This window comes from Orcinus orca, chromosome 13 (genome assembly GCF_937001465.1).
Source record: "Orcinus orca chromosome 13, mOrcOrc1.1, whole genome shotgun sequence".
Taxonomy (NCBI): domain Eukaryota; kingdom Metazoa; phylum Chordata; class Mammalia; order Artiodactyla; family Delphinidae; genus Orcinus; species Orcinus orca.
This window is the reverse complement of record NC_064571.1, coordinates 14,789,321-14,807,474: the sequence shown is the minus strand read 5'-3', so window position 1 is coordinate 14,807,474 and position 18,154 is coordinate 14,789,321. Positions and strand designations below refer to the sequence as shown.

The 18,154-nt window shown below is 40.5% G+C and overlaps 1 protein-coding gene across 1 annotated transcript in view; it reads left to right on the top strand.

Moving 5' to 3' along the window:
- KCMF1 (potassium channel modulatory factor 1) overlaps positions 1–18,154 on the top strand; it is a 75,933-nt gene that overhangs the window by 52,053 nt on the left and 5,726 nt on the right. Inside the window, exons 4-6 of the mRNA XM_049696383.1 lie at positions 11,170–11,260; positions 14,186–14,371; positions 17,584–17,866. Of these exons, the coding sequence (XP_049552340.1) occupies positions 11,170–11,260; positions 14,186–14,371; positions 17,584–17,866 (560 nt within the window). The remainder of the gene's footprint in view (positions 1–11,169; positions 11,261–14,185; positions 14,372–17,583; positions 17,867–18,154) is intronic.

The following is an 18,154-nucleotide window of genomic DNA, read 5'->3' as shown; positions in this document are numbered from 1 at the left end:
CTAGTAAGAAAGTGTACGGAAGGTTAATTTTTAAAATAACTTTGTAGTCTTTGTGTGTATATATATATTTTGTTGTTGTTGTTGTTGTTTGTTTGTTTGGTTTTGGTTTTTTTTTTTGCGATACACGGGCCTCTCACTGTTGTGGCCTCTCCCGTTGCAGAGCACAGGCTCCGGACGCGCAGGCTCAGCGGCCATGGCTCACGGGCCCAGCCGCTCTGCGGCATAGGGGATCCTCCCAGACCTGGGCACGAACCCGTGTCCCCTGCATCAGCAGGCGGACTCTTCAACCACTGCGCCACCAGGGAAGCCCCTTTGTCTATATTTTTGTCTCCTTTTTCAACTTGGGACTCTAAGGCCCCAACCTAAGATTTGCCTCCTTTCTTAAGATTAATTTAAGATTGCTCAAGAGGCTTTTGATTTTGAGGATATGGAGGATCCTTCAAACTAGATATTATTAAAAACATCTGACATAGAATGCATAGTGAAGATGATTAAAAATTTTACAAGCAGATTGGGTGTAGTCTCAGGGATCTTTTTATAAACACCAAATCTGATAAGCAGTGTGATTTTGAAGTTAAGCACAAGTTCTTAAAAACCCTCATAGTTATGAAATCTGGTTGATTGGGACTAGTTTTTGGTTGCGGGAAGAATTAAGAGGGGAAGTAGCACAGTATGTAATTATCAAAATCCATCAAGCTGGTAGTAGAAGTGAGCGCTAGAGGTCAAATGGGATTGCAAACATGAAGGATTTGTTGAGGAAGTGGTAAGAATGTGGAAGAAATACGGTGGGAAAGCTTTGAACATAAAAACATTAAGCATGACTCCTGAAATTTTTCTTAAATCTTACATTTGAGGTGACTTGCACTGCAGCTAATTAGAAAGCCTTCAGGGATTTTGGTTGTTGTTTTTAAATGAAATGTAGCTTTACCTCTAATTAATGATATGTAATTAATCTTTCACTTCCTTGTTTAATAAATCTCTTGCAATTTATATTAACATTATGCTTTAAAAAGTAAAAGTACTTTTGTTCACCAACATTTTCTTCTCACTTCTAGAAATCTGTGTTGCAGTATACTACTCCGTTCATAATTGCATCAGTTCTCTAGCATTCCCTGCTGGAAGCTTTTTGCTTTCTATTTTTCATTTGGTTTTACTCTTTGGTTTCTTTCCTCTCCAAAAAGGGGAGGTTAGGGTAATCTCCAGCTTTTAGGTTTTCATACATGTAAGTGATACAGTCCCTCCTTTTTTTTTTTCTTTTAATTGTGTTAGTTTGTTCATTTTTATTTTCCTAGGGATACATCCGTATAAGTTTCTGAACTTGGCACAAGGTTATTCATAATATCATCTTATTATATTGTCGATGTCTACACTATCTGACTCTTTCTCATTTCTTTTTTGGTTTGTTTTTTTTTTACCTTTTTTTCTTTTTTTAATTAATTTTTATTGGAGTATAGTTGCTTTACAGTGTTGTGTTACTTTCTACTGTACAGCAAAGTGAATCATCTTGCACCTTGGGGAACCTCAGAACACTATTGTCACATCCCTCCCTTTTTAATGAAGACCTAGATATGTTTGTAACAAATTGAGTTTAATTTTGAAATAGCATGGTTGTATTGTGTTCTATTTATACTGATTTGATAAGAAGTAAAAACCAAGAAGAAAGAATTATTTTAGAAATTTTTCACAATCTGACTATACAATTTTATTCTTATGGAGAAACATGATGACATAAAAGGACTTTTAAATTTGTTTTTAATGAGTCAGAATAATCTGTTTTAGCTGATAATTTTTTTAATATTTAGACGGTTGTTTGTCAATTAAAAGGAGCCATAGAACACAGAATAGAAATTATCATCATTGTGGCGTTTTGTGTATAAACAGATGCATTTGATACCTAAATTCAACAAGCAGGAAAATATAAGATCTAATATACTGCAAACCAAAATAATGTGACAGGTATGGTTTATACATGAGGGCTATGAAAGGTTGCATATCTTTAAATTGTGTATAGGACTTTTAAATTTTGACCATCAAAATAGTATCTGTATTTCATTGAAAGACCATTTTAATATGTAGATATATAGAGCTAACTTCCCAACACAGGTATTTCCTTATTAGGAACAATAATAGTGGAGTGAACCACAATTTTTACAAATCTTCTAATCTAATCTTGTACATTTTCTTAAATATTATAATTACCTATTTACTCTTATAATCAGGTAATCAAGAAAAGTAAGCATTTAAAAGCCAAATACACATTTTTTTTTTTAAATAGGCTTTAATTGACTGTTACTACTTGCATTCTTCTTCTTCAAAGAATGCAGTTGGATGCTGTCTGCTTTTCTGTGAACTAACAATGGTATTTTATTTAATAATAGTGGAGGAATACATAAAACTACCGTTGCTACAGGCAACCATATAGCTACTACTCATTTGCATTTAGCTAGAGAGATTATAGAAGACCAGGATTTGGTACTTTTACCATTTGTGCTTTTCATTACTTTTGACTCAGAACACTTTCTTTTTTATAAATCACTTTTTTACTATCTTTAGTATTTAGCTATCTTTGCACATTTTTAATAATAGTTATTTTGAGCATATTTACTTGTTTAAAATCGGATAGTAATACTTTTGATTTTAAGGGTGATACAGCCATTGGTTTCCCACTAGATTCTTGAGTTGATAGCACAGAAGGAAATGATAGGAGACACGTTGGGCATTCCAGATTGTTCTAGGATAATTCAATTTATGTGTGTGTCCTGATATTTTAAAAGATATTTCTATAAGAGATCAGTTCCTTAAGGTGATATGAAAACCAGGAGGGGAATCATTTAGAAAATTATGAAAATGAGGTAATAAAAGCTTTTCCAAGGTGTTGTGCCTGGTATTTCAGAGTATATTGTTATCCTGGGTAGGGTTTTCATTGCTCTGTACTTCCCTCTGTGTTGAAGTAAACTCCTGTAGGGGAAGGTGAGTAGGCAGTTTTCAGAATGGGAAGAACACCCAGTGTGAAGGGGAGTGCTGGGTAAGAGCAGCAGGTGTAGAGACATTCACTTTGAGTTCTTTTTTTCTTTGGCCACTGGTTTGGTTTCTTCTTTGTCCTGTGAAATACTGGCTTGTCTAGTTCAGTGTCTGGACAGCTAATTTCAAGTCAGTGCATAGAAGTGGGGCCTCTTCTTGCAGGGCTTGCAGAAAGATTTGTAGGGAAGGGGGGGTATAAATTAAAGATGGGACCTCTCTGGCAACTATTGGAAAATTATAAGGTAGCTCAGTAGTCCCTTAAACACTTTTCAGCCTTGTCTCTTCTCCTGGTATCCCTTTCTTCCCCATCGTGCCCCTCAGGTTAAAAAAAGAAAAACTGGTTAAGAAAATTATTTGAAGACGCCAGTCTCGGTCTTCATAGCTGAGGTTATTTTTTCTAGGAAATCCGACCAAACTCAGCCTCACTTGACAAACTTGTAATGCTCTTGAGGAGAGAGCATACAAAGCTTCTGTCATTGCCAGACACTCAACTCATAAACAACATAAACCCACTAACTTACGTGGAGTCATTTGTGACTTTTCACTAAAACTGTTGCTGGCTTTGGGCTCCGCCTCCCTGTGCCTGTCTCCCTGCAGCTCGCAGGTGCTTACGGACACACTATGCAACAAGAGGTGCCCGTTTCCTTTTCTTTCTCTAGGTCTACAGGGGAAATAGATAGCTTACCCCAGGATAGGTGGAAACAGTGAAGCTTACACTGCAGTTCTTCTTCTCAGTACTCGTGGATATGAGTGCTCATATTCAGAGTGAACTGTGAACAGGATAAAGAAATGCGAGCGCCCTGACCCCTTTGGAGTTATTTTTCATTGTGGCTAAATTATGTTTTTTCAAGTGTTATGAATTTCCAGGACATCAGTATACACATGTAATTTAAATCTATATCCAAGAAACATGTTTAAAACCAAAACTTTATTTATTTAGTACTCTTAAATCATATATAAAAATGTAAGGAAAACTGAAATTTTTGTATTTAACAACAACTCCCTAACATTCTAAATGCTGCTCTTGGGAAGCAGGTGACAGTTCCAACCTCAGCATTAAAATGGGGAGAATGGAACTGAGGAGAAAAATAAATTCAATATGAAGTAGCTTATACTTAATTATAAGTTAATTTGAGTGTTCCACTGCAACAGCAGAAAATTAGATTATAATCGAGTTGAACATTGTGATCACTCGGGTCTTGAAAGAACCTATATCTGTATTGACAAAACAGATGGCTAAGGTGCATGTAGCTACAATTTAGATGGTTCTAGAGAAGGCCCAAAATGAGTTTGTTGACCATGTAGCATAGATTTTCCACTAGTGCTTTTTGTATGTCCGCAAAGCAAAACTTCACTCTGGTCTTATTTTCATTGTATCTGCAGATTTTATAAGATAAACTACTTTTAATTACTCAAGAGATCCAAAAATCTGGAGTTATCAGTTAGCCTTAGCAGTTGTTAATTCAGTAGAATGTCAACTCTCTTTTTTTAGTATGAGGATTAAAATATAATGCATGTGAGGGGTTTTGTATGTCATGGCTTTAAATTATAATAGCTCCTTTGGGTCACCACCTTTCAGTAAAAGAAACTTTGTTAAAAACACCCCCATTGAATTGCAGTTGATCAGAAAATCTGCCTTACAGAACAAGCCCGTGGTATTTCTAGAGCTGAATTTGAGTTCCTCAAAAGGAGAGACACAAATTGTGCCCCAGATATGAATTGTACCTAAGTATTTACTCAGTAAATACTTAATGAATTAGTTAATCCATAGTAACAAAATTATACAGTATGGCAAATTTAACCAGTCAGAACTTTAAGTTTACCAGCTTACCTGGACTTCACAGCATAAGTCCTTTAACTTACAGAAATTAGGACACAGTTGTAAAGAGCAGCACAAGAGAAGGTATGCTTATCGCACTTCCAGAAGTTGCCCTTATCTTAAACGACACTCACAAGGCTTTACTTAAATGTTTTTATTTGAATTTATTACATAGTCTACATAAATATCGTAAAAAAGGAAGACCCCAACTTTAAAAAGAGGCTATTTTTGTAAATGTCCTTTGGACACCTGGTTTGGAGCTCAGAGCACAGTAAGCACATAAGTTGCCAGAACACATCATGTAGTGAACTTGGGTTTCAGAGCTAGCTTGGGAAAACCTAGGTAACCTTATACTAGAAAATTAGTATAGTATCAAACAACACAGGAAAATTATTTGGCTTGAAATTATGTTCTTGTGTTATTATTGGGGAAAAACAGCACATTCACATAAGGATGAAGAAATAATCAGAGCTTTTCTGAAGACAGTAGAGCTATGGCAGTGGGCAGGTTCTTCACTGCATTTTAATTTTGCTTCAGAACTTATAACTCTTCAGATACAAGGCTGTTACTTTTAATCTTTTCAACCACGATTAACTTCATAACTTGACTCACAGCTGTAATAAAGGAATGAGGAATGGAAAAGGGGGAAGGAGTTTTGAAGTAATGACCGGACAAAAAACAGGGAAACAAAGGAGGATGGGGGCTGCAGAAGGGCTAGGGTGTGAGAGAAAGTGTGGGTGCCTGAGAAGAAATTAACTGAGGTGTTAGCTGTGATGGAGGAAATGGGTCAGGGTGGGGCACAACATTTACTTTGCCCTCAGACGGATGACGTCAGAAGAAAGGCTGTTCTGGGTCATGCCTGGGTCAGTTATTAAGGACAGCTTAGGGAAACATTTGCTGGTCTTTCTCAAGACTTCATATATTCCTAACTTCTCAATGTGTCTCTCCAACTATTAACCAGGAGCGTTACATCTAATATGTCAAGTGTGAAGTAGTGCTTTCCGAAGTCATCAGATTCTTGGAGTAAAGCACGATGGCTGTCAGCATAATAAATTTAAAACATGGCCTCTACCCACACAGACTTTATAGCATGTCTAAAAACCAAACTAGCTCTTTTGACACAGTTGGAGAAAAACGCAAGGAGTCAGGGCTTTGTGACTTGAGGTAAGCCTTGAAAAATGGGTGTTACTTCAAAAAGTGGACAGAATGGAAGGAATGGTATTACTCGAGGGAAGAGACATGAACCAAGATGCAGTGTTAGAAAGAACACAGGAGGTGGAGAGGATGGTAAGGCATTGATTGTTGTGTGAAGTAGTGGGAAAACTGAATCAGCCAAATGAAGCAGATAGTAGAGAACCTTTAAAGCCAGAATATTTGTCCACTTGGTTTGGTGGACAATAAAGAGAAGTGTTTGCCCCTGTACAGAGGAGAGGCATTTTCTCTACCATCATGGCACCTAGGCTCTCATTTGGGAAGGGAAGGATGGTAGGGTTTGAGTGATTCTGTAGTTCTTTTGAAACGGGATGAACTTAATCATAATGATTATGTGGATGAACATGGATCAAAAAAGGGTAGAGGGGCTCCCCTGGTGGCGCAGTGGTTGAGAGTCTGCCTGCCGATGCAGGGGACATGGGTTCGTGCCCCGGTCCGGGAAGATCCCACATGCCGCGGAGCGGCTGGGCCCGTGAGCCATGGCCGCTGAGCCTGTGCGTCCTGAGCCTGTGCTCCGCAACGGGAGAGGCCACGACAGTGAGAGGCCCGTGTACCGCAAAAAAAAAAAAAAAAAAAAAAGGGTAGCAATTACAAAGAAGCTTTTGCTGCCTGTTATAAGACCATGATCATCAGAGAAGTGATGCCTCAGACATTTGGTATCACCAGAAAGTAACAATAGAAGATGATGTAAGGAAATCACAGCTTTGGAACATGTATTCTCAAAAGGAAAATGTTTCTCATGGGTGTAAAATTAGATCGAAGAAATAAATGAGATTATCAGGTTTGTGATCCAGAAACCTAGTCGAGAAATGCCGATTGCCAGGGCAGTTATTTCACTTAGGGTGTTTGCTGTGAGAAGAAGCGTGGTGTCCCAGAATCTGAGTTCAAGGGCAGTTTCAAGTGGTCTGAGAAGATGATGCATCGAAGTGGATCCTCCTCATGGTGAAGAGCCTACCTCGCTCCCCAGCAGCTGCTGAACGAATTTGGTGAAAGACCAGTCTCTCTATAATGCTGCAGTCTAGCTTCAGTGAAGGCCAGGTTGTATGCTGGATCGGATAGGCAGTTTTTAAAATGCGTTTTTCTGTAGCAGTGAACAAAATGGGCAAGAAGTGTATTACGAAGCCTATCCAAAAAAAGGAGGGAGAGAGAGAGAGAGGTAAAGAACTCACCACATCACAGGAACTTAAATCCTCCTCTCTTGTTGTTTTAAAGCACTGTACAGTAGCCAGACAGAATGCCACCTGGAGAGGGTTTTCGAGCTCAAGAAAGAAGCTGGGGGAAATCCGAACTTGCTTTAGACTGGTTGATAATTATATGGGGCGCTTTGCTTTTAGATTTCTTTTTTAATGTAGTAGCCTGTCACAGGGAAAAAGGTTTTGTAAATTCAGTAGTGACTTAGCATTTACATGTTGAATAGTAACTTCAGAAGGTATGTTCTAGACATTGGTCACACAGGTGACCACCGGTGTTAAGAATCTGTACTGACTGGTTACTCACTGGCAATCATGCACTGGGAACATGTGGAAAAATGGAAACTCCATTATGTTTTTGGCCTGGGGTCTCACCCCAGTACATGGGTAACGGCTTCCAAAGGTGCTACAGGTAAAAAGCAGGACTGACGGTGACCCTCAGTGGCAGGATGACGCAGAAGGGGAAGACTCGAGCAATAGCAAAGATTGCTAAGACTGAGAATAGCAAGGACATTTGTGAATAAGCTTGTGGGGGAGGGGTAGCTAATGACAACATTTGGTGTTTCATACAACAGGGTAAGTATTATTTTTCAGTACCTTTGTATATTCAAGCAGTATTTACCAAACTTTCTAATTATAAAGTAACTGGGACCCTTGTCAAAATACAGATTCTCAAACCTAGAATCACTTTCTAGGCAGGAGTCTAGGAAACTATTTTTTTATATATATTTTTTTTATTTTATTTTTTATACAGCAGGTTCTTATTAGTTATCTGTTTTATACATATTGGTGTATACATGTCAATCCCAATCTCCCAATTCATCCCACCGCTACCACTCCCCCCTGCCGCTTTCCCCCCCTTGGTGTCCATACGTTTGTAGGAAACTACATTTTTAACAAATGCTCCAGATGAATTATATCCTTAGCACATTTAGGAAGCACTGACTTAAGCCAATTCAGTAAGCCTTAACGTTGACAAATTGTTGTAATTTTTTTAATTTTTTATTTTATTGAAATATAGTTGATTTACAGTGTTGTGTTGTCATAATTTTAAGCTAATGTGTTAGCTTAAAATTAATGGAATTTTCTTGTTCAGGTGATAGATATTTCTATATCATGTGGCGGTAGAAGTATGATAAATACTAATGTTGACAGGCTCATAATTTTAGGGTTAATAGCTTATCCTTTGTGTGGAATTTGCCTGTCCTGTAAAAGGTATTAGGTACCATCTCGGGGAAGTAAAGACACACTCAGAGCTAAGCTGCATTTGTGCTCCTGGGTGCAGGGTGGCGTCCGTCTCTATTCCCACCTCTTTGTTTCTCCTGCCCCACTTTGCTCTTCTTTTTCTCCCTTCCTCTTGTTCTCTCAATTATCTCTCAGAAAGTACAACCTTGATTTACCAAAGTTTTTATTCTAAAACATGAGTTAGCTTGCTAAGTATAAAATGTAAAAACTTGTAAGGTGACCGGGCCTCCAGTTCCATCAGCACTTAGTTTTCCCTTCCAGGTCTTCATCTGAATTAGCTTCATGTGGCCCCAAGTGTCACAGCATCTTCCACTTGGTTCTAATCTAGCCTCTTGATTTTTGTGTGCCAGCTGCCAAACTAGGTGGTCCTCCTACCCCAGTAGTTCCTTATCCTTGGTAATTCTTTATCCCTAGTTACTAGAGAAGTGTTTGCTTTTGTTATTTCTCTCTAAGTGAAGCAGTCTGAATACCTTCATCCTGCCTTATCCCGATAGTGAAATATAAAAGATTTTGAATTACAGAACTGAAATTAATATACAATATTGAAGGATCCTGATTTTCCTTCTATTTTACATCAAAGGTGATTTTCTAGTTTGTAGGAGATTATCAGTCCTATTAGGACATTCTTAGTATGTTTGGTATCTGTACTTTCCCATTCTGTCTTCCTTCCAGGAATGCATGTTCTCAAGGAGACTTTCCTCATCTAAGTTCACTTATATGCATCCTCACAGTACTGCAACTTCTGTAGCTATCTTTGTGCAGTTCAAGTTATAAATAGATAACCACCTTTTGGTGGTTATTTTCTCTTTGGATAAAAATCTCATACATGCAACTGGAGGTTGTTTCTGCTTCTCCAAACATTGTCAATCTTTTTCGTTTTAGCAAATCTGGTCACAGTTCCCAAACAAGAAAGAAATCACACTGTCCTGCATTTCTCAAAGAGTTTACAATCTAGCTAGACAAGACAGAAACATGTGAAAAGTAAAATAAGTATATCAGACTCTACCCCACAGTGTCACAGCACAGGAGTGGTACAGACAGTAAAACCCAAGTTCCTGGTAAGGAGAGAGTTGATAATCTGTACACTTGTAAACAGATCCAATTGCTTTTCTCTCTGGCACCAAAAAAAAGAAAAAAAAAAAAAGTTTCTAGCATCTTCTGAAAAAACACAGGCATAGCTATCTACTTCTTTCATTTGCCTCACAAGTATGTCCCATTGTGACCTCCCTAATTCTTTTGCACAGTCTTGCTTAAGTGTTATTTTTCTTGAGCAACTTTAGGTTTTCTTGAGGATATTTCTCAGAGTCCTGAGGCAGATAATCAGGACAGCTGACTGTTTGCACATTAAGGGGAACCTAGGATCACATCAGAGTCCGGGAGCTTCTGCTTTCTAGTCATTAGAGATAGGGATTTGTGTTCGCTTAGACTCTAGGAATCAGAGTGATTTGTTTTCCCCTCCGTATCCCGGTATTGTCCTTCCAGGTCTCGCCTTTTTCCTGCTGCCTCATCTCCAGTGCCGCTCTCCTCTCCCACTTGCTGTGAGCCGGCAGTAAGGTCAACCAGATGCCCAGTTTTACTCCAGGTGAAAGAACTTAGGCACAGGACACATGTATTGGCAAGATGAATCCTACCCTCAGCTCTCCCGTCCCTGGAGGGCACAAGCTGAGACCTTCCATTGTCCGGGTCCTGTGGCTCCCTTTGGTTGTGTCCTTTGCTGATATCGGACCTTTCTTCTTGGTTCTGTTCTTTCAGGTTGAAGTTCTTCATACTTCAAGGCTTGGCTACCACTCTTAGGCCATCATCTGTCCAGTTGGATTTCTGGAAGAGTAAGGGGCTTTCCCCTGAAAGTTGTGCATTCTTCCTGTCCTTCCCTCTCTTGCCTCCTATTTCACCACTTCTGTTGAAACTGCTGTTTCAGAAACCACATTCCCAACCTGTCAAGCCTCCTCTGCCTGTGGACACGTTATTTTATTTCTTCTTTCTCCTCTGTCCCTTGCTCTCAGGCCCACAGCGAAGTTGTCTTCTACTCCTTGACCTGCTCTGATCACAAGCTTTTGTCCTACCTCCCATCCTTCTGGGAAGTAAAGTTCTAAAAATGGTCTCTCATACCCACTCGCCACCTTGGAAGTCCCATTCATGAATCGATAGAGCATATTTGCATATTATCAGTAGTCATTGTCTGTCTTACCATACCACATTCAAAGTACTTAAGTTCGTGCAGTTGTGTTTTTAGTAAGAGCTTTGCTGTCTTGTTTGGCTGTTGGCCCTCAAGTCTAGCTTACTTTAGGGAAGCTTATGTCTCAGCCTTTACCAGTAAGACCGGACTTAGACATGAATGTGCACTAAATAGCACACTAAAAAACTCTTTTTATGGAAACTGTGTTACTAGACCATGCAGATGAATTGGACAGGCTGTTGGAAGTCGTTGCCAGAGCTCAGATTTGACCTGTGTGTTTAGAATTATCTGTCTGAGCCTGACAGACGTCTGCTTCGGTGGAGTCACAGCACTGATGCCTGTGGTTCTTGTTCAGCCTCCGCAGCTGTTCACTAGTTCAGGATCTGCTTTGTTTTTGCCTGGTTAAAACCTGGTCAAGGTAAAATGTATAGTAAAGTATTCACCCGGAAACATGTCTGATCAGTGTTCATCTGTAAGTAAACCTGCTTTCTTTACTTTCATTTCAGATTTGTCCAATATGTGCGGCATTGCCTGGAGGCGATCCTAATCATGTCACGGATGACTTTGCAGCTCATCTTACACTTGAACACAGAGCCCCTAGAGATTTAATATCCTTTCGAGAGGCAGCAAGGGGAAACGTTGTTTGTAACATTTATCATTTCGATGAATTTTAAGGACGGCATCCCCAAAGAGGAAAACTAACCTCCAGACTATCTTAGTTGATTTAACCTTTTCCTAAGAGTGACTCAGTGTTAAGGTGCAATTTCTTATTTCTCTTTTTCTGTGCTATGACTGTTATATTAATCATGCTCAGTAAGTGAAAGTTCCCTTGCTCGTCATCTTTAGTTCGTTACCATCAGATTTTTTTTAAGACAATTTGACCAGGTTATAAGTCTTCAGGAGGGTGTTTTCATACGAAAGAGGAAAATGCTAATCCAAATTAAAATCTCGTTCATTAACTATACGGAGAATGTATTTGCTTGCCACCCCTGTTCTCTGTTGCCTCACCCTGTTATAGGCTGGATGGTGGGCAAGTGTGCGTCGTGGGGCTCCCTTCCCTTTTGGAGTTTCCTTCTCCAGAGAGAGCCATTTCCTGCCCAGTCTCTGAGTAGGATAGCATAAGGTCAGGTCCAGCTCTAAATTCCTTTCCCACTTTCATTTCTGCTTCCCCTCCCAAACCAATCTCATGACAGTTCCTGGCAGTATTCCCTAATAATCTCCAAGAGATTACTGGCCCCCCAGAGTAAGTTAATTTTGTAGACTCGGTGCTTCTGGTTTCAAGTTATGAATTGTTTTTCTGAAACTATCACCTATTAACGTAGGGTTCTGTTCTCATGTAAAGGTTTTAATGTTCGCTGCAATTTGAAGCAATTCAAGAGCTAATTGCAACCTTTCTCCCTGCCAGACTTCATTCTGATTCCTTTGCTTGCCTCCTGGCAGTCATAATTCAAGCTTAGACTTATTTGAGGAAGAAACTGGTCTGGTGGTTTTCTTGTCCTATAGGTCCCATCCCTTGCTCACAATTCCTAATTTTCTAATTAGAAATATGGCCCTTTAGAGTTAGGGGAAGATAAGTGGAAACTAATGGAAAGAAAAAGATATCGACCCATCCTGAGAAGTTAGAATATCAGCCTGGACTGAGCCAGTCTAGGACAAGTACTGAAAGAGGAACCCACTCTTCCTCTCTCCTAAATGCAGGGGACACTAAAAGCAAAGTGAAGAAAGCGGTGCTTGCTTGTTTTTGTTTTTGTTTTTTTCCAAGAGAATATGAAAATCCAAATAGGCCAAGAATACTTTAGCCTTAGGGTCACTTCTCATTTTGTATAAAAGAATCCTATAACGATACCCGGAGTTATGCTTGATCCCTGCTTCACTCCATCTTCATGGAGAAGCTGGGCAAATAACTTAAAACCGTGCTGTTATCCTGCACTTTTTCAGCAAGTTCAAGGGCCTCTAGTGAAATTAGTATCCATTCAGTAGAATGTCCCGTATCATCTACATGCATTTTTGTAAGATTTTTATGAGTCTTTCATTACCAAGAAAAGATTAACTTATGCAAAATATAAGAATAAGAGAAGTCATGTGTTGCATATTAGATTACTAACAAGTATTATCATTAAGTTCTGGAAAGCAAAATGTTGGCATAGCCGTTTTCCTGGAAGCATAACTGATTTCTCAGGTACTTCAGGTGCTGCTGTGGTAATTTTGTTTGACATGAGGGAGTGACTTGTTTCTAAGCCTCTTAAGCACCCAAACTTCTTTTTTTTTTTAACTACTTTGATGGAACTCCTCCTAAAGTGCACTTTTTACACTTTTTAAAAGCAGAGTGTGATGATCACAACATTGCTTTCTGCAGAACCCAAGCCACCGTCATACCACCATGAAACAGTGCATTATGGTGGCGCCTGAGGGCTTCCTGGAGCGGCCACCCACCCTGTCCCCACGTGACTCCTGAACCATCAGCTGAAAAAGCTGGGAAGTCAACACAAAAATTAATCTGTATTATATAGCTGTCTGTTGGCTGCTTTGTTTCTTTTTTTTTTTTTAATTTTTGTTAGAGTATGCTTGATTTAGAGTGTTGTGTTAGTTTCTGCTGTACAGCAAAGTGAATCAGTTACACATATACATACATCCACTCTTTTTTAGATTCTTTTCCCATATATTGGCTGCTTTGAAAGAAGATCTCCCCTGCTACAATAGCTAGTTCACCCAGTCGACCTCCCCACCCTCTTTGCACACTCACACTCACCTGTGTGGAGGCAACACAGTGTTGTCTTCACGAGTGTCGGCAGCTTTTTGCTCCTCAGGACCTTCTTCAGTGTAACTCACACGCAGGTGCGTAAGATGGTCGAGGCTGCTGGAACTTTGACTTCTTGATAAATGTGCTGTTACTCTGTCTGTGTCCACCTGTACAGGAAATTCAAATCTGGTTTTCTGCTTAGCAGCAGCATTGGAAGAAAAAAAAAAACTTGACAGATTAAAACTAATAGCCAGAAGGAGTCTTTTACTCCTGAATTTAAATTATTTATACTGTTCGGTTCTCATTACAGATGGTCATTGAGATTTGATTAGCCTGCATATTAGCACAGTTCTCACCAAATATAAAAAATTGCTGGTTATTATTTGTGGTTACTTCGGTATGAACGTATATGGAATTCAATACTGAGTTGAGGGTAAGAGAATGTCTCACCCTGGGTGTCTGACCAGGCAGTGCCTCTCACCTCGTTTGGCAGTGTTAGGAGGGAACTTCTTCCCACCTGGAGAAACTTTTTTCTCTTTGAAAACACACACACATGCACAACATACACACACAGTATACACATACTCACATGTTGCTTTATATTTGAGTGTCTTTTTTTAGAGTTAATAGCCCTCATAGATACAGTTGTACCATTTGTATTCTAAATGAAATGTGCTATTTTAAAATGCTTATAATTTGGGAAATCTGCATGTCTATCTTGCAAGGACTCGAGTGATTTTTTTTTTTTTCTTTCTATGAAATACTTCAGTTTTTTCCTTAACTTTGGAGTTATGATGAATCGAGTGGCGTTCGACATGTACGTAGAATGTTTCACCCTGGCCGGGGATTGGGAGGTCCTCGTGCACGTAGATCAAACATGCACTTTACTAGCAGTTCTACTGGTGGACTTTCTTCTTCTCAGAGTTCATATTCTCCAAGCAATAGGGAAGCCATGGATCCTATAGCTGGTAAGTTAGTTTCACATTAATAAAGGAAATGGCTGGGGATGGTGGAGCTCCCTTTAAAAATTTTTGGTAGGATTTGTATTCTTAGTCTCTTATCACACGCCACATGTTCCTTGACAAAATTCCTCTAAATTTTATAAGTATAAAATATGTTTAAAGTAGACCACATAAAGTAGTTCATATTATTTTGGCATTTCTTTAAGTACTTAGAGGTATAAGAGAATAAGGAACAGTCAGTGTTCTATTTGTGACCTCCAGTGAAACCCAAGAAAGTCATAGAAGATGTCAGAGTTGAAAGACCTGCAGAATTTCATGGCTCAGCCTCCACAAGCACACAGATAAGAAAATTAATTGACAGGACTAAAGAATTAAGCTCTTCTCATGGAAGAAAGTCAAGTAGGAGTGTCTTGTCCTTGCCTTGATTTGAGAACTATATTATTGTGGAACATTCGTGTTTTAATAGCTTGGGAAAATCTTACTTTAAAAAACATTTGGGGGCTTCCATGGTGGCGCAGTGGTTAAGAATCCACCTGCCGGACTTTCCTGATGGCGCAGTGGTTGAGAGTCCGCCTGCCGATGCAGGGGACACGGGTTCATGCCCCGGTCCGGGAGGATCCCACATGCCACAGAGCGGCTGGCCATGGTCGCTAAGCCTGCGCATCCGGAGCCTGCGCTCCGCAACGGGAGAGGCCACAGCGGTGAGAGGCCCGCGTACCGCAAACAAAAAAAAAGAACAATCCACCTGCCAATGCAGGGGACACGGGTTCGAGCCCTGGTCTGGGAAGATCCCACATGCCGCAGAGAAACTAAGCCCGTGCGCCACAACTACTGAGCCTGCGCTCTAGAGCCCACGAGCCACAACTACTGAGCTCACGTGCCACAACTACTGAAGCCCATGCGCCTAGAGCCCGTGCTCCACAACAAGAGAAGCCACCGCAGTAAGAAGCCCACACACCACAACGAAGAGTAGCCCCCGCTCGCCACAACCAGAGAAAACCCGTGTGCAGCAACGAAAAACCAACACAGCCAAAAATAAATAAATAAATTTGTTATTTAAAACAAAAAAAAACATTTGGGGCTTCCCTGGTGGCGCAGGGGGACACAGGTTTGAGCCCTGGTCCGGGAAGATCCCACATGCCATGGAGCAACTAAGCCCGTGTGCCACAACTACTGACCCACGAGCCACAACTACTGAAGCCCGTGTGCCTAGAGCCCGTGCTCCACAACAAGAGAAGCCACTGCAATGAGAAGCCCACGCACCGCAGTGAGGAGTAGCCCCAGCTTGACTCAACTAGAGAAAGCCCGCGCACAACAACAAACACCCAATGCAGCCATAAATAAATAAATAGGAAAAAATTATTTAAAAGAAACAACAACAACATTTGAACATGTAGTTCATAGCCAAGTCACCGGTCTCATGCACGGCCAACCTGGGAAGCCAGCAGCAAAACACAAGGTTTGACAGTCAAAATGTCAGAAGTCACTGTAGCCTGAGACCCTGAAAGACACAGTAAGCACTGGCAGGCAGTAAGAGTCCAGGGAGCCTGTACAAGTCCGAAATGTGTACGTACAGTGGAACGCATACCTGAAATGCAGCTGAGTGTACATCCATCATCGAAAGTAGGAACAGTCTTATTCATAAAATCTTCCTGAAAATGTGAGGTATTCAGTGTAAAATCGTTTTTTTAAACTTTTTTTAATAGATTTATTTATTTATTTTTGGCTGCGTTGGGTCTTCGTTGCTGTGCACGGGCTTTCTCTAGTTGCGGCGAGCAGGGGCTACTCTTCGTTGAGGTGCTTGTCACCTCAAGGCTTCTCCTTTCAGTGGCTTCTCTTGTTGTCAAGCATGGGCTCTAGGTGCGCGGGCTTCAGTAGTTGTGTCACGTTGGCTTCAGTAGTTGTGGCTCGCGGGCTCTAGAGCACAGGCTCAGTAGTTGTGGTGAACGGGCTTAGTTGCTCCGCGGCATGTGGGATCTTCCCAGATCAGGGCTCAAACCCGTGTCCCCTGCATTGGCAGGCGGATTCTTAACCACTGCGCCACCAGGGAAGCCAGTGTAAAATCTTAATTTCAAATGTGCTTTGGGCATTTGGATGTGCAGTAAGCCCCAAAAAACTGAGTTTTGGGAATTTTAAAAAATACTTCTTCATCTAAAAGGATATTTACCTGCTGTCTTTGGTAGCAGGCTCTAAAAGTTAATGTGATTTCTGGGGGCAAAATTCACAGTTGAGACACTTTCTCCATTCAGTTTTTTTCTGTCAGTGAAAATTAGTTTGTGTTAGTGATGGACTATGTGAAAGAATGGTGTTAAGAGCCCCTGGAATAAAACAGCAGTGAGCAATAAGGCAGAAATGTGCCCTGGAAATGAATTTTAATGGTGAAGAGCTTTGCCAGCCTAGTAGTGTTGAAAGGGCAATCATCAAATCCATGCAAGCCAGATAGACCCTCCACGTGGAAGAAGGCAACTACTGCACCTCACTTAGATGACAAGGCAGGGACAGAGAGCCACCTGGCTTCTGATGAGCACAGCCTTGTCCAAACAAGAGCGTCTAAATAGGCTGTACAGTCAGGAGCTAATCAGCTTCACTGGGCATCACCGGTGGTCCTCACTGCAGTGGTGTTCTGGGGCTCTCAAACAGCAGTACCAGAAGGTTCCAGAGAAAGAAGGCAGAGGCAAGTGTACAACCGTCACAGTTAGAAATGATGCAGGTCTCTTGGATTTAATTCTGAGAGTCATTCAATCATTAAATAAATGTTTGAGTGCCTACTATGTGTCAGGTGCTGTTCTAAGAACCAGGCATATCGTAAACAGTAGACTTGATCCGTGCCTTCATGGGGCTCACGTTGAGAGGGTTTTTGTTGTGTTTGGACCAGCAGATGAGCCACCTTAGCCTACTAAGATACTAAGAGAAAGTGTAACTAAATCAGCCCATTATGCAGACAACTTGAAAAACAATTTGCTATGTTTTGCTTAAGAATAATTGTGTGTGAGCTAATATTCATATGTATTTGCATTTCCCATGCACAACACATACACAACTCTTGCCTCTAGGAGGCATCCTAAAAGGTATTAAGCTCCAAGCTGGAACTGTATGTTGCCACAGGTTACCTTCCCGTTGACGATCATTTTTAATGTTCCTCTGGTAAAAGAATGATCTGTAGCATTTTGTTTTCCTCATATTGAAGTAGACATTAATGTCTTCATTTCCATTGGCAGAGCTTTTATCCCAGTTATCAGGAGTGAGACGTTCTGCGGGAGGACAGCTTAATTCCTCTGGCCCTTCAGCTTCTCAGTTACAACAACTGCAGATGCAGCTGCAGCTAGAACGGCAGCACGCCCAGGCAGCACGGCAACAACTGGAGACTGCACGCAACGCAACCCGACGTACTAACACAAGCAGTGTCACCACTACAATCACACAATCCACAGCAACAACCAACACAGCTAACACAGAAAGCAGTCAGCAAACTATCCAGAATTCCCAGTTTCTTTTAACAAGGTAGTTCATTTATTAATGTAACTTTGAGAAGTAGTATTTTATTAGCACCGCGCAGCCTGAGATGACCTTTTCTCTTTTGTGCTTATATGTGTTCTTAAAGACTCGGCCTTTGAGCAAACCATTAAAACTCACAGATCTCTAATCAAAACTGTATATTCAGTATTTCCTTAAAAATATGAAAAATAATAGTTTATTTTAGATAAACTAGGAATGCTGATGGTCTTGTTCTGACGGTGTGTCATCATCTGATAAGAGTTTCTTTTCCCATGTTGCCCATAAAATGTAAAC